General features: G+C 43.3%; 1 protein-coding gene across 2 annotated transcripts; it reads left to right on the plus strand.

Annotated features, from left to right (window-relative positions):
- The first annotated feature begins 480 nt into the window (after positions 1-480).
- Positions 481-13,686, plus strand: LOC115196267 (cytokine receptor common subunit beta). Of its 2 annotated transcripts, XM_029756934.1 has the most exons (15): positions 481-814; positions 1,426-1,662; positions 1,919-2,051; positions 2,208-2,368; positions 2,518-2,672; positions 3,336-3,401; positions 5,413-5,557; positions 7,341-7,476; positions 7,652-7,806; positions 9,205-9,332; positions 9,554-9,737; positions 10,502-10,598; positions 11,264-11,333; positions 11,967-12,076; positions 12,187-13,686. In XM_029756934.1, exons 2-15 carry the CDS (start codon positions 1,512-1,514, stop codon positions 12,980-12,982), a joined length of 2,487 nt encoding a protein of 828 aa, XP_029612794.1. In that variant the 5' UTR covers positions 481-814; positions 1,426-1,511; the 3' UTR covers positions 12,983-13,686. The 2 variants fall into 2 exon arrangements, with proteins under 2 accessions (XP_029612794.1, XP_029612801.1); XM_029756941.1 differs by lacking the exon at positions 3,336-3,401 and having other exon boundaries at positions 1,892-2,051.
- Positions 13,687-14,998: the final 1,312 nt, after the last annotated feature.

A 14,998-nucleotide genomic window follows, 5' to 3' on the forward strand; every position in this document is an offset into this window, starting at 1 on the left:
CAATTGTAAATGAGAACTTGTTCTCAACTTGCCTACCTGGTTAAATAAAGGTGAAATAAAAATAAAATAAAACATAAATTGTTTGCATCCCAAATGGCACCATATTCCCTATTTAGTGCACTACTTTTGACCAGGGGTCATAGGGTTCTGGTCAAAAGTAGTGTACTATATAGGGAATAGAGTGCCATTTGTGATGCACACAATTACTGTAGTAACATGACACTGCCTCAACCAACTAAAGACTTCATTGATCAATGTCACACTGTTTATTAGCACCTCATTGGAAATCCCCATCACTCATAAAATACTTGGGCTAGAATCTCACCTTTGTAACAGCAAGACAATTACAAGATGACAGAAAAGTTTTAAATACGTTTTAAATAAATTGTGTGAAAGTGATTCATAATTCATGCATACTATACCTACTATGCTACTTATACTACCCTCAGGGCAGCATTTCATTTCCATACAAGATGTGAAAAGATGTGCACAAGATGTGAAAAGATGTTGAACGTTTTGAAAAGACACCTTTTTGGTTGAAAAGATGTTGAAAAGATGTATTTCTGGTTGAAAAGTGTTTTTTTTTCAATGTGTTGTGCTCACTGGGAGCATACTGATCACACTGTGATGGAGCTGAATGCTGATTAAGTGTAATTTATGACTACATGGTAAACAGCCGCATGAAAAGAGGAAGCAGATAAAAGTTGAGGCTACAGACAGAACAGATCTGTCTTGAGTCTTGACATTTCCTCGCACACCATACGTTCTTGGAAATAGGACTACAGAATTCACTGAACACTTAAGAGGAGACTAGGTGAGAATAACTTAAGTTGTATATATAAGCTTACATATGTGATAATTTTTTGGGATTCTTACCATCTCTTTGTATTTTAACCTCTATCCCACAATGTATTCTTAGAATGCTTATTGTTAAATGCACGCACAGACACAGAGACACAGACACACACACACACTGTATCTGAGGGGGATTTCTCAACGCCACTACAGTCACAACTGTCTCCCACTTCATTTTCATTCTTCTCTTCCAAAGTGTCTGTGCCTGATAAAATGACATTACAATGAAGACAGTACCACTGACATATGAGACAGAGGCGATGTCCAAAATACCACCATAATCCCTATAAAGTGCATTACTTTTGACCAGGTCCCATAGGGTAGTGTGCACTATATATAGGAAATAGAGGGGCATTTGGAACACATACAGACAGAGAAAGCTAACAAGGGTAAGAAGAACGGATGTGTGGTCACAGTGGATGGTGTGAGGAACATCAGAGTCACTTAGTGAAGAATATACTGTAAGGGAAGTGAGTGGTAGTGATGTCATTTTTTCCGAGAATTATGATATTTGTGTGCGCATGAGAGAGACCTTTTGTATCTGAGCCATTTTTCTCTGAACCCTGACAGATATAGCAGTCAGTCCACATAATGTGGCCCAGGATGGTCTAGATCTGGAAGGTTAATTACTGAGACCCACCTGCTGATCCTTACCCATGTTCTTCTGCTCCGGGGGACCTGTCCTCCTGCGCTCCCCAGGAAACATGCTTATCTTCTGGATGTCTTGTGGATCGCTTCTCCCTCCCCTGGTCCTCTGCTATAATGGAAAAGAACGCTGCACAATCCAGGAGAACAAACAATATCATGGTAGAGTGGGTCTAAGTCTAAGAATCTTTTTAGCAGATATCGATGACAACAAAATGTATAATTTGGACATATGGTTAAATGTTTAATTGTGGACATTATAGAAAATCTTATTAAGATATAAAGAATATTACAACACTGCCACCCACTTGGAAATGTATTTTTATGCCCTATAGAGAGAACTGTACACTACATCATACAGCACAATGTAGTCTAATTCTATTGTCTATAGCCTTCTTCCCACTCCCTCTCTCCATAGTGTCCCCTGTGCTTGAGTCCCTGCGGTGCTACAATGACTACAGCTCCTACGTCCGCTGTAGCTGGGAAGAGAGTCCACACGCGTCTTCACAAGCCCCGTTAGCCCTATACTACTGGGACGACACTGAGAACCGGTAAGGATAGAGCTGATGGGGTGATGAGAGGACAGAATGAGGGAGGGAGGGAGGGGAGAAGGAAAATGTGGACACCGAGAAACAATGTACTCAATTAACTCATGTCTCTATCTCTTTCTCTCGCTTTCTCTCCCCTCTCTTTCTCTGCCCCTCCAGTGAGTCCCTGTGTAAACCCTATGGTCAGCCAGCATTGAATGCCAACAACAGCAAGCTCACAGCCCAGTGTCAGTACAACACTCGTGACTTTGGCATCAATACCAACCATGTCTTCTTCTTCAAGACCTCCTGTCCCCCTGCCCTGCTTCTGTCTAAGAATCGTGAGTTTAAACATTACAGGACCCCTGTCATAAATCATTGGTTCTCAATCATTTTGCATCTACATGTTTAATTTTAGTTACAAGTTAGCTAGCAGATTACCAAATATATAGGGTCCTGTATCTGTATTTGACTATTCTGTGTATTACAGTGAGGGTGCGTCCACCAGTCCGCTTATCACAGCAGCCTGTAGAGAGAGGGGGCCGTTTGCTCAGCTGGGAAAGCCCCTACCCCCCAACGTCCCTCCTGACCCCCACTCTCAACTATCAGGTCAACTACAGGAGGTCTAACCAGGATGACTGGACAGTATGTACTGGAGTAACAAACAATTAGCTTGAATGCCATATCTTGTTTGTGCTATATATTTTAAACTCCCTATCACTCATTGTCAGGGATAGCAGGCAAGAGCACAAACAAATCTGGGACCAGGTTAACACACAATGTGCTCTCAAAGACTCCTGTTCATCTAAGACATGTGCTTCTGAATTTCATAAATACAGTACAAACTCTTAGAAAAATGGGTTCCAAAAGGGTTCTTTGGCTGTCCCCATAGGAGAACCCTTTTTGGTTCCAGGTAGAACCATTTTTGGTTCCAGTTAGAACTCTTTTGGGTTCCAGTTAGATTTATTTGGGGTTTCATGTAGAACCCTCCAGGGAAAGGGTTCTACATGGAACCCAATAGGGTTCTACCTAGAACCAAAAATGGTTCTCCTATGGGGACAGCTGAAGAACCCTTTTAGGTTCTGGATATCACTTTTTTTTCTATGAGTGTAGGAGGACTGTTTAGTTAACATATTGCTTATGTTTTCCGACCCTCTTGTAAAAATACATGCTAACTCTCATGGTTATTCATCATGGCATGAGATATCCCACGCAAAAAAAGCACAAGCATAGGGTAGTTTTGCTCGGTGACAAAATCATTAATCACTTCTTTAGAATCCTTCATTACTACCTCTCTGCTTTCTGCAGATGTCACCAGAGTTTCATAACATTTGGGGGCTCAGTCCTGAAGACCAGGGGCTGAGGGGTTTGTTGGTGAGAAAAATAAGGAATTTTCTGAAATAATTTCCTGTAATTCGAATGATAATTCTATCATTTTACATGACTGGAGACATTACAATAATATTTTTTTATACCACACAAATGATCAAAATGTCAAGCTACTCTGTTTTAGTGATCTCAATATGTAAATGTCAAACAACCCATGTCTTAAATGCAACAAATAACATAGGCCAATGAAAAGAGTGGATACACAGATCTTAGGCCTACAATAGGAGTAGGAAATTATAGTCCATCAACTTTCCAGTGGCACTCACGTATTTAAACAGAATGTTCCCGCAATTGTTATTGTATAGGAAGGCCTACTGTTAGAATAATATTTAAAATAATCTATCAGCTAGTAGCCTAGCCTAAAATTACAATAGCATAAATTCAGTAAGTCAATGAAGCCAATAGTGGTTTCAGCTATATTGTTATTAAAACAATGTAGGCCTTACTGTATGACCTTTTTAAACAATAACAAAAAATATGTCAAATGACTTGAATAGCCTATGGGAAAAGTGTACAGTGTGTATTCACATCAGTAGGCTAATTGACTGAAATGCATCAGAAAAGTATTGGAAAGTTCAGGAAAATATCAGCGTAGCGCAACAGGTAGGCTATAAGCCTAATGTATGTGTGTAGAGAACATCTGCATTGCTTTTAAATGCTAGACTAATGACCATGAGCACTCACCTCAACTTAGCTAACATTACCCAGCATAATTGTAACCTAATATCCAAATGGAGATTCAGTGAAAACAAAAATCTTATATTGCATGCATGCCAACCATTTGATCCCAATCAGTTTCATGGGAATACGGATTTTGATCTTCTTGAATGTTGTAAGTAAGTGTGGCTAACTAGCCGAACTAATCCAATTTTAGAGAAGATTGAGTTAAACACAGCCAGAAAAAATGTAATGTTAATTTTTCTACCATAAGCCGCCTCCAACATAATTTTAGAGAATTTGACAGTACGTCCAACCGGCCTCACAACCGCAGACCACGTGCCAGCCCAGGACCTCCACAACCGGATTCTTCACCCGCGGGATTGTCTGAGACCAGCCACCCAGACAGCTGATGAAACTGAGGAGTATTTCTTTCTGTAATAAAGCCCTTTTGTGGGGAAAAAGTATTTTTGATTGGCTGGGCCTGGCTCCCCAGTGGGTGGGCCTATGCCCTCCCAGGCCCACCCATGGCTGCGCCTCTGCCCAGTCATGTGAAATCTATAGATTAGGGCCTAATGAATTTATTATAATTGACTGATTTCCTTATATGAACTGTAACTCAGTAAAATTGTTAAAATTGTTATAATTGTTGCATGTTGCGTTTATATTTTTTATATTCAGTTGACTATACTTTTTTTCACCATTGCAGTAGCGCAAAAGATTCGGGGCTGACCCAAAATCATTTGGGGCTAAAGTACCGAAAGCTAGGTCCTGGTGACGTCCATGTTCCTGCTTCGTTCATCTTGCACATCACAATCCTCACCAAAGATTACCGTGCCACTATCTGAGACTGAGAGGATGTCACACGGCGGAAGTACAGAAAACAATGCCACCGGCGGGAGTCAGATAAAGATCAGGGCTCTGTCTCAATAGTCTGAAGTGGTTTCCACCCTTTCATCTGCACTGATTTGAAACCACAGGATGGGTGAAAGCAATTTAAAGATTATTTCAGGAAGTCTACTTTCACCTCTCCAGACCAGGTGCTTCACACTAGTGCAGATGTAGGGAATGAGACAAAGAAAGGAACCCACTGGGCACACACTGGTTTAATCAATGCTGCTTCCACGTTATTTAAATGGAATTATGTTGAACCAACGTGGAATAGACGTTGAATTGATGTATGTGACCAATGGAGAGCTACTTTAGTAAATTTAGATGCACACATAATGTGCCTGCCAAATGGAACCCTATTGCCTTTATAGTACACACCTTTAGACCAGAGCCTTGTGAGGCCCTTTTGGGACTCAACCATAGTCTTTTTCTGTTTCTCTCTGTGCAGGCAGTGAAGGTTCAGGACACCCAGCTGAGTGTGGAGGCTGAAGCTCAGGTGCCTGGCTGCCAGTATGAGGCCAAGGTTAGGGCAAAGGGGAAGACGGGACTGTGGAGTGAGTGGAGCTCTCTAGTGACTTGGATGACTGAGGATGGTGAGTGTCAATCCTACTGTACATAAAGTGATTTCGGAAAGTATTCAGACCCCTTGACATTTTCCACATTTTGTTACGTTATAGCCTTATTCTAAAATGTATTAAATATTTTTTTCCCCTCATTCATTTGCACACAATACCCCATAATGACAAAGTGAAAACAGTTCAAATATAATATATTAAAATATATTAATAAATGACCTTAATTACATAAGTATTAAGACCCTTTTCTATGAGACTCGAAATTGAGCTCAGGTGCATCCTGTTTCCATTGATCATCCTTGAAATGTTTAACTTCATTGGAGTCCACCTGTGGTGAATTCAATTGATTGGACATTATTTGGAAAGGCACACACCTGTCTATATAAGGTCCCACAGTTGACAGTGCATGTCAGAGCAAAAACCAAGCCATGAGGTTGAAGGAATTGTCCGCAGAGCTCTGAGACAGGATTGTGTCGAGGCACAGATCTGGGGAAGGGTACCAAAAAATGTCTTCCGCATTGAAGGTCCTCAAGAACACAGTGGCCTCCATCATTCTTAAATGGAAGGAGTTTGGAACCACCAAGACTCTTCCTAGAGTTGGCCCCCAGGCCAAACTGAGCAATCGGGGGAGAAGGGCCTTGGTCAGGGAGGTGACCAAGAACCTGATGGTCACTCTGACAGAGCTTTAGATTTCCTATGTGGAGATGGGTGAGACTTCCAGAAGGACAACCATCTCTGCAGCACTCCACCATTCAGGCCTTTATGGTAGAGTGGCCAGATGGAAGCCACTCCTCAGTAAAAAGCACAAGACAGCCCGCTTGGAGTTTGCCAAAAGGCACCTAAAGGACTCTCAGACGATGAGAAACAAGAGTCTCTGGTCTGATGAAACCAAGATTGAACTCTTTGGCCTGAATGCCAAGCGTCATGTCTGGAGGAAACCTGGCACCATCCCTACGGTGAAGCATGGTGGTGGCAGCATTATGCTGTGGGATGTTTTTCAGAGGCAGGGACAGGGAGACTAGTCAGGATCGAGGGAAAGATGAAACCCTGTTCCAGAGCACTCAGGACCTCAGACTGGGATGAAGGTTCACCTTCCAACAAGGCAACAACACTGAGCACACAGCCAATACAACGCAGGAGTGGCTTCCCTACAAGTCACTGAACGTCCTTGAGCCCGGACTTGAACCCAATCGAACATCTCTGGAGAGACCTGAAAATAGCTTTGCAGTGATTTAACCCATCCAACCTGACAGAGCTTGAGAGGATCTGCAGAGAAGAATGGGAGAAACTCCCCAAATACATGTGTCAAGCTTGTAGTGTCATACACAAGAAGATATGATATTTCGTTTTTTTTATTGTTTTTTTTCTGCAAAAATTTCTAAACCTGTTTTTGCTTTGTCATTATGGGGTATTGTGGGTTAATTGATGAGGAGAAGAAACTATTTCATCAATTTTAGAATAAGGCTGTAACGTAACAAAATCAAAAAAAAAGTAATGGTGTCTAAATACTTTCCGAATGAACTGTGCATAAACATAAACCATCCTAATGTATTAGTTTTATAGGATTGTAATGAGTTTGTAATTAAGTTGTTATCAGTGACTTTATAGCATTGTGTGTGATTTACGTGGGGGTGTCAGGGCATTGTGATCTCATCATGTTATGTGTTTGGAATAGCATTGCTCAGTCGTGCATCAATGTCTTCTTCCCTTTTGTTCACTCACGTCCTCCCTAATTGACTCTCTCTGTCTCTCTCTTCTCCCTCCCTCCCTCCCTCCCTCCCTCCCTCCCTCCCTTACGCAGACCCTGTGCCAGGCCCCTCCAGTGCGCAGTGTGTGGTGGATGATGAGAAAGTGGTGACATGCAGCTGGGAGGTGAAGAGAGACCTGGCTCAGTTCCTTACCTTCCATCTGTCCTGCAAACACAACCACACTGCACCGTGAGTTAGGATCTGCTGCCAAAGCACTGTGTGTGTGCGTGTGTGCGTGCATGCGTTCATGTGTGTGTGCCCATGGATGAGAGACAAAACAGTTGACTACACTTCAGTCTCAAGGATGTCTACTCTCCTTCACAGCATTGAATCCATTTCTCTCTCCCTTTCGCCATCTCTCCAGAGCCCAGAAATGCTGTGTTAACACCATGGTCAGCGCTCCATCCAGGGGTCCAATGCTCAAATACAGCTGCTCCTTCCCTGTCCCAGACTCAGAACAGCTAGAGGTGGAGCTCATCCCCACATGCAACAGCAAAACGTTTAAAACACATAAAAACAGTGAGTCATTTTCACTCCGACACAGGGGTGATATTTGAGGGAGAATAAAATCTCATAGCTGAGACTCAATTTATGATGATATTTGTTTTGATGCAATCTAGAAAATATACTGCCTCAGTGATTGTGTATCAATGCTGCCACCTGGAGTTTGTATTGTGGTATCAATACAATTTTCTGCTGATTCCCAAGCGTATTACCAAAAGTGAGGCTTGAAGGTTTTGTATAATTTTAGCCAGTAGTTCATGCTCATGAGCCAAAACTGGTCCAGGGAATTGTGCACAACTGTGTACAACGTCATCCATTTCGTATGATATGTTACGGCCTGCAAAAATTACATATGTTCGTAAATCAGATTGCATTGGTCACATACACGTGTTTAGCAGATGTTATTGCGGGTGTAGTGAAATGCTTGTGCTTCTAGTTCCGACAGTGCAGCAATATCTAATATCTAACAATTTCACAACAAATACCTAATACACACAAATCTAAGTAAAGGAATTAAGAATATATAAATATGCGGACGAGCAATGTCAGAGCGGGATAGACTAAGATACAGTAGATAGTGTAGAATACAGTATATACATATGAGATGAGTAATGCAAAATATGTAAACATTATTGAAGTGACATTATTAAAGTGGCCAATGATTTCATGTCTGTGTATGTAGGCAGCAGCCTCTCTGTGCTAGTGATGGCTATTTAACTGTCTGATGGCCTTGAGATAGAAGCTGTTTTCCAGTCTCTCGGCCCCAGCTTTGATGCACCTGTACTGACCTTACCTTGTGGATGATAGCAGGGTGAACAGGCAGTGGCTCGGGTGGTTGTTGTCCTTGATGATCTTTTGTGACATTGGGTGCTGTAGGTGTCCTGGAGGGCAGGTAGTTTGCCCCCGGTGATGCATTGTGCAGACAGCACCACCCTATGGAGAGCTCTGCGGTTGTGGGTGCTGCAGTTACCGTACCAGGCGGTGATACAGCCTGACAGGATGCTGTCAATTGTGCATCTGTAAAGATTTGTGCTGAGCAGGTCCTTGTCCAGATGGGATAGGGCAGTGTGCAGTGTGATGGCGATTGCATCGTCTGTGGACCTATTGGGGCGGTAAGCAAATTGAAGTGGATCTAGGGTGACAAGTAAGGTGGAGGTGAACTGATCCTTGACTAGTCTCTCAAAGCACTTAATGATGACAGAAGTGAGCACTACTGGGCGATAGTCATTTAGCTCCGTTACCTTTATATTCTTGGGTACAGGAACAATGGTGGCTATCTTGAAACATGTGGGAACAGCAGACTGGGATAGAGAGAGATTGAATATGTCTGTAATCACACCAGCCTGTTTAAGATCAAGTTCAATCTCTTTAAAGATTCTTGATGTCCGATTCTTGATGTATCTCTCTACACAGTTCGTCCAAACCGTCCACTCCACGTGCAGATAGAAGCGAGAGATGGGAACTGGATTCTAAAATGGAATCCGCCAAAATCAAATTTTGAACTCACCTATCAGGTGCACTACTGGAGTAATGACACTCAGGTAGAAGTATTTGATCTATTTTTGTGCTATAATTTCACAGGAAGTGGGATGATCCAAAAGCAATGTCTTTTCATTTTCAGTATTACATTTGATCATATCTAGGTCATCATCTAAAGAATGCTCATCAAGCGAGATAGACTGTTGTTTTAAGCATCTCATGAATAGATCATTTGATGATGACTGATGTCTCACTTGGTTCTGTCCAACCTTTTCTTTTTCAGGAGGATACTAGGTTCCTCAATGTCTCCCAGGGGTCCCTCTCACTCTCCATCCTGGGGAGGTCCCTGCGCCCCTCTGAGTGCTACCTGGTTAAGGTGAGAGCCCTGGTGGTCCCGGGAAGGGGTGATACTTTCGAAGGACCCCCCTCAGAATGGACCGACCCAGTGGAGTGGACCTCACGACCAGGTAATGGACCTAGATTGTATCTCCTGGTTGAAGCATGTTTTTAATAGTATTCTATTCTATTGTTCTATTCTATCCTAGCCTGAGGGTCTGTTTTTGCCATCATGCCAACTCCTTGTCACTCATTGTCATGTAATTTGCTATATATGGCTTGATAATGACAGCAATAGAGTTGGCAAGAGCACAAACTTGGACCAAGCTAATTCTATTATTTTTTGCAAATAACTCTGAAAACATATTTTATAACCGGTCTGAACTAAAACAAGTACAAATGAGGGGATGTGATCCATATCAAAGCAGCGGAGCTCAAAAACTATAATGTGATGCTGAATGAAAAAGCACCAAAGTTCAAATCCCTTGAAGAATGTTTTCAAAAACAAACAAAGACTTTCATTATGTTTGGAAAGCGATTTTTTTGCTTCCATGTGTTAGTCTAATGTGAAGCCATGATATTTGCTTTCATGTGAAAAATGAGCTTGGATGAGTTCGATGTTTTATCATTGAACTACCATAATATTGAAATGTGTGTAACACGCCATTTGGAGGGTTCAGAGAGTGAAACAAGAAGAAATGAAGACTAGACTTGATGAAGGCAGCATACAGGAGCTGATAAAATATGACTTTGTTCTCTTGAAGCAACCGCCATCTCAATCAGTTCACGTGACAGACAGGAATTTCCAGACACTACTAATCAATTACTCATCAATGATCATCAACTACATTTTCCACTCTTACATATGCATGTTTTGTCCCATGTCTCCTGGTAGCTTCCTGGTCCATCACCACCTTCCTCTACGTCTTCATCAGTGTACTGGTGGCCATTGTCTTCATCGCTCTCTATGTTACCATACCAGCCTGTCACAGGTGATTAATCAGACTTCTCCAACTGTTTTTATTGTTTTTCTACCATTTGAATTCACCCTTGTGTTATTACTAGTGTTAAACTACAGGTAACTGCCAAAATAATGGAAACACTTGAGTAAATGAGGGATACAAAGTACTGTATATTGAAAGCCGGTGCTTCCACACAGGTGTGTTTTCTGAGTTAATTAAGCAATTAACATCCCATCATCCCATCAGGTCATGTATAAAAATGCTGGGCAGACCATTATTTTGGCTACATGATTATGCCCCCATAGGATGACAATAACCCATCCACAGGCCACAAGTGGTCACGATGAGCATGAAAACAATGTAAACCATGAAAACAATGTAAACCATATGCCATTGCCTTCTCAGTCACCAGATATCAACCCAATTGAACACTTATGGGAGATTCTGGAGCGATGCCTGAGACAGCATTTTCCACCACCATTGACAAAACTCCAAATTATGTAATTTCTCGTGGAAGAATGGCATCGCATCCCTCCAATATAATTCCAGAAACTTGTAGAATCTATGCCAAGGTGCATTGAAGCTGTTCTGGTTCATGGTGGTCCAACACCCTATCCTTTATTTTGGCAGTTACCTGTCATTCTATTCATTAATTTATCCACCCATTGATTTATTCTTTTGTTTTCTGTCTGTAGGCGGGTAGTCCTGTGGGAGGTGTCTGTCCCGTCGCCCCTCAAGAGCAAGGCACTGGGAGAGGTCATTAAGGTAAGTCTGAATACATCTGAATGGCTGAGTATTCATCCAGCATTATTCACAAAGCATCTCACTGTGGACTATTCAGCTATATGACAACTGCACTTAATAATAATAAAAATTGTCTAGACTGTGTACAAACATTTTTTTTCATAATCACTATAAATTACAATGCATGTATCCAGGGCTGTGCACAGACCTTTCATGGGGCGGGTGCTCAAAATGATAAAAGGGGCAATTCATATCTCGAAATTCATAACCTACGTTTTAGCATTGGCCTATTTACACTCATTTACAAAATTGTAAGCAAGCTAGTTACAGTGCCTCCGAAAGACATGATTGATATTGGGAAAAGAGGGTAGGCTATCAGCTGATCATTGATGTTGATTGATGTAAATCTGCTAGTTAGTGAACTTGACGATGTCACGACGACTTGGGGGCAATGGGTTCAGAACAACAACGACAAAAACTGTATACAAAAAATATACCGCCACCCAAAATGGCGAGTGTGAGAGAAAACGGGAGTGGAAGGGCAAAGGGGCAGGTGCTCGGGCACAGGTAGACCTCTATCTGTGCACGTGCCTGCATGTATCCATCTTTCATAGTTCATCACTCACAGATAATGGTATGTCCTCTCTTTCCCAGAAGTCTCCTGATAGGTTGTTATTTCCCGAGAGTGAGAGAAGTGAAAAGACCTACATCTGCAGCGTACAGACACTGGAGAGCAAGGAGGATATCAGTCTCTGCTTTAGCTGGTAAAATTAGCTCATATCTTTATACTTCTAACCTACACTATACAACACTTATAAAAGAATACACGGTGACCTGGCTCAACCCTAAGCCGTAACTCACTCTTGTGTTGCAGCTCTTCAGATAATCCATTGTGGTTGACCCCAGATGTAAAGGCCAATGGACTGTTCCATTCCATTACCAAGGAGGGGTGGAAGAAGTATGACCCAAACTTTTCCTCCCTACTTCTGTTGTCTGTGGACAGATCTTGCCCTCCTGCTCTAGACTCATCCGGCTTCAGCTTCAGTGGCCCTTACATCTTGTGTGGTGACAGTTCACCGGCGCCGAGTGAGTTTCTGAGTCTGGAGCCTCCCTGTGAGGAGTCCGACAACACTCTCTCTAACTCTGACCCCTCTTCTCCCTCCTCCTCGGAGAGGTCTTCCCCATCCCTCTTAGAGTCGAGTGAGGGCTATGTGGCGATGCCTCAGGTCAGTGCTGGCCTGTCCAGATCAACAGAGGGAGTGTCTGATGGTCTTATGAGCGCTGTAGTAACGGAAGATAGTAAGAACACTGGTAACAACAACGGCAACAATGTCATCATCATGGCATGGCCCAAGTCAGAGCTCCTCCCACCCCGACCTAGCTCTATGTCCACCTGCTCACCACCCAGTGAGAATGAAGACCCTCCTCCAGCGTACATGCCCCCCGCCACCACCACCCCCTTGACCTTGCCCCCAGTGAACTCTACCCTACATACCTCTGGGTACTGCTTCCTCCCGGCTGTACAGGCACTTGGGGGCTGGGGCCATGTGCAGTCTTCTGGGCCACCGAAAGGGATCAGTCAAGAGCAGCAGGCAAGGAGGAGAGAGAGGAGGCAGGAGGAGCAGTGCAAAGAGGATCCCTATGTCAGACTGTCCCAGCTAGCCACTTAGCTAACCCCATCTAATGCTGGAATACATGCTCAGGACATGAGGGCCTCTATAGGCCACTGTTCTCAATATTTGATCCATTCTAACACTAACACACCTGATTCAACTAATCACAAGAGCTTGATTATTAGTTGGACTCGTTCAATCAGGTGTGTTAGTGTTGGAATGGACCACGTGTAAAACTACTGATTTGTGGTCACTGAAGACTGGGTTGAGATTGAGAAACACCTCTATTCCTAGGAGGGAAAACTCATACAGTAGCCTCCCTTGATTACTCACAATGGCCAGCAGATGGCAGCACTGTACTTACTGTGTATCTATTGAACTCACAGAGGTGGCCTATGGATTCTACTGTAAGGACTAACTACAAACACAGAAGCATACTGCAGTAAGCCATTCCTCTCTGGGTGGTAAGGTGACTCAGGGCCAGAATCCCAGGTTTCCACCACATCACATGGCATGGATGGTACATGTGTAACAGGGGGGCACTGTTGAGTTGGTGAGCGCAGCCTTATGCCTCTGTCAGTGCCAGTGGCTGTTCCTGTTGTTCTACAGCAGGGGTCGGCCCCCGGGCTCAAAGTGTTGTGTTACAGAATCAAATCAAATGTAATTTGTCACAAGCTTCTTAAACAATAGGTGTCGACTTATAGTGAAATGCTTAATTACAGGCCCTTCCCAACAATGCAGAGAGAAAAATATAGAAAAAATATTACATGAGGAATAAATACACAATGAGTAACAATAACTTGGCTATATTCACGGGGTACCAGCACTGAGTTGATGTGCAAGGGTATGAGATAATTGAGGTAGATATGTACATATATGTAGGGGTAAAGTGACAAGGCGACAGGATAGATAATAAACAGTAGCAGCAGTGTTAGTGCAAAGAGGGTCAATGCAGATAGTCTGGTTAGCTATTTGGTTAACTATTTAGTAGTCTTATGGCTTGGGGGTAGAAGCTGTTCAGGGTCCTGTTGGTTCCAGACCTGGTGCATTGGTACCGCTTGCCATGCGGTAGCAGAGAGAACAGTCTGTGACTTGGGGTGGATGGAGTCTTTGACAAATGTTTTCCTCTGACACCACCTGGTGTAGAGGTCCTGGATGGCATGACCGTTCACACTACCCTCTGTAGCGCCTTGCAGTCGGATGCCAAGCAGTTGCCATACCAAGCAGTGATGCAACCAGTCAAGATGCCTTTTAATGGTGCAGCTGTAGAACTTTGAGGATCTGAGGGCCCATGCCAAATATTTTCAGCCTCCTGAGGGGGAAGAGACATTGTCGTACCTTCTTCACAAATGTGTGGGTGTGGGTGGACCATGTTTATTCCTTAGTGATGTGGAACTAAGGAGCAGGAGGCAGGTCTGCCCCATCCCTCTTAGAGTCGAGTGAGGGCTTGAAGCTCTCATCGCGCTCCACTACAGCCCCATCGATATGGATAGGGGTGTGCTTGGCCCTCCATATCCTGTAGCCCACGATCAGCTCCTTTGTCTTTCTGATATTAAGGGAGAGGTTGTTGTCCTGGCACCACACTGCCAGATCACTGACCTCCTCTCTATAGGTGGTCTAAGCAGCCTTAATGATGGATTGGAGTTGTGCGCAGCCAAGCAGTCGTGGTTGAACAGGGAGTACAGGAGGGGGGACTAAGCATGCACCCCTGAGGGGCTCACATGTTGAGGGTCAGCGTGGCAAACTTTTTACTTCCTTGGTTAAAAGTGAGGACACATTTAAAAAATAGAGGGGGAAGATGTAACAGGGTGGAACTGTTGAGTTGGTGAATGCAGCCTTGTGCCTCTGTCAGTGCCAGGTGTGTGAGATTGTTGATTGTAATTAAGGGTGTGGCCTTCAGTGTTTAACTTGGCTGTTCTTGTTGTTCTACATAGTCACATTACCAGGAGAAGGTTGGCATGCGCAGGGAGGATGGGAGTGGCAACATTGGACTAGTCCAAATTCTGAAGTATATCCGGGGATTTTGTAAGTGGCAAGAGTACCCGTATGCTAATTTGAGCCACTCTCCTTTTC

Source organism: Salmo trutta, chromosome 1, assembly GCF_901001165.1.
Source record: "Salmo trutta chromosome 1, fSalTru1.1, whole genome shotgun sequence".
Classification (NCBI taxonomy): domain Eukaryota; kingdom Metazoa; phylum Chordata; class Actinopteri; order Salmoniformes; family Salmonidae; genus Salmo; species Salmo trutta.

Coding starts and splice junctions, on each gene's coding strand:
- LOC115196267 (XM_029756934.1), top strand. CDS start 1,512: ATGTTCTTCTGCTCCGGGGGACCTGTCCTCCTGCGCTCCCCAGGAAAC. Junction 2,052..2,207: donor TGGGACGACACTGAGAACCG/GTAAGGATAGAG, acceptor CTGCCCCTCCAG/TGAGTCCCTGTGTAAACCCT. Junction 3,402..5,412: donor AGGGGCTGAGGGGTTTGTTG/GTGAGAAAAATA, acceptor CTCTCTGTGCAG/GCAGTGAAGGTTCAGGACAC.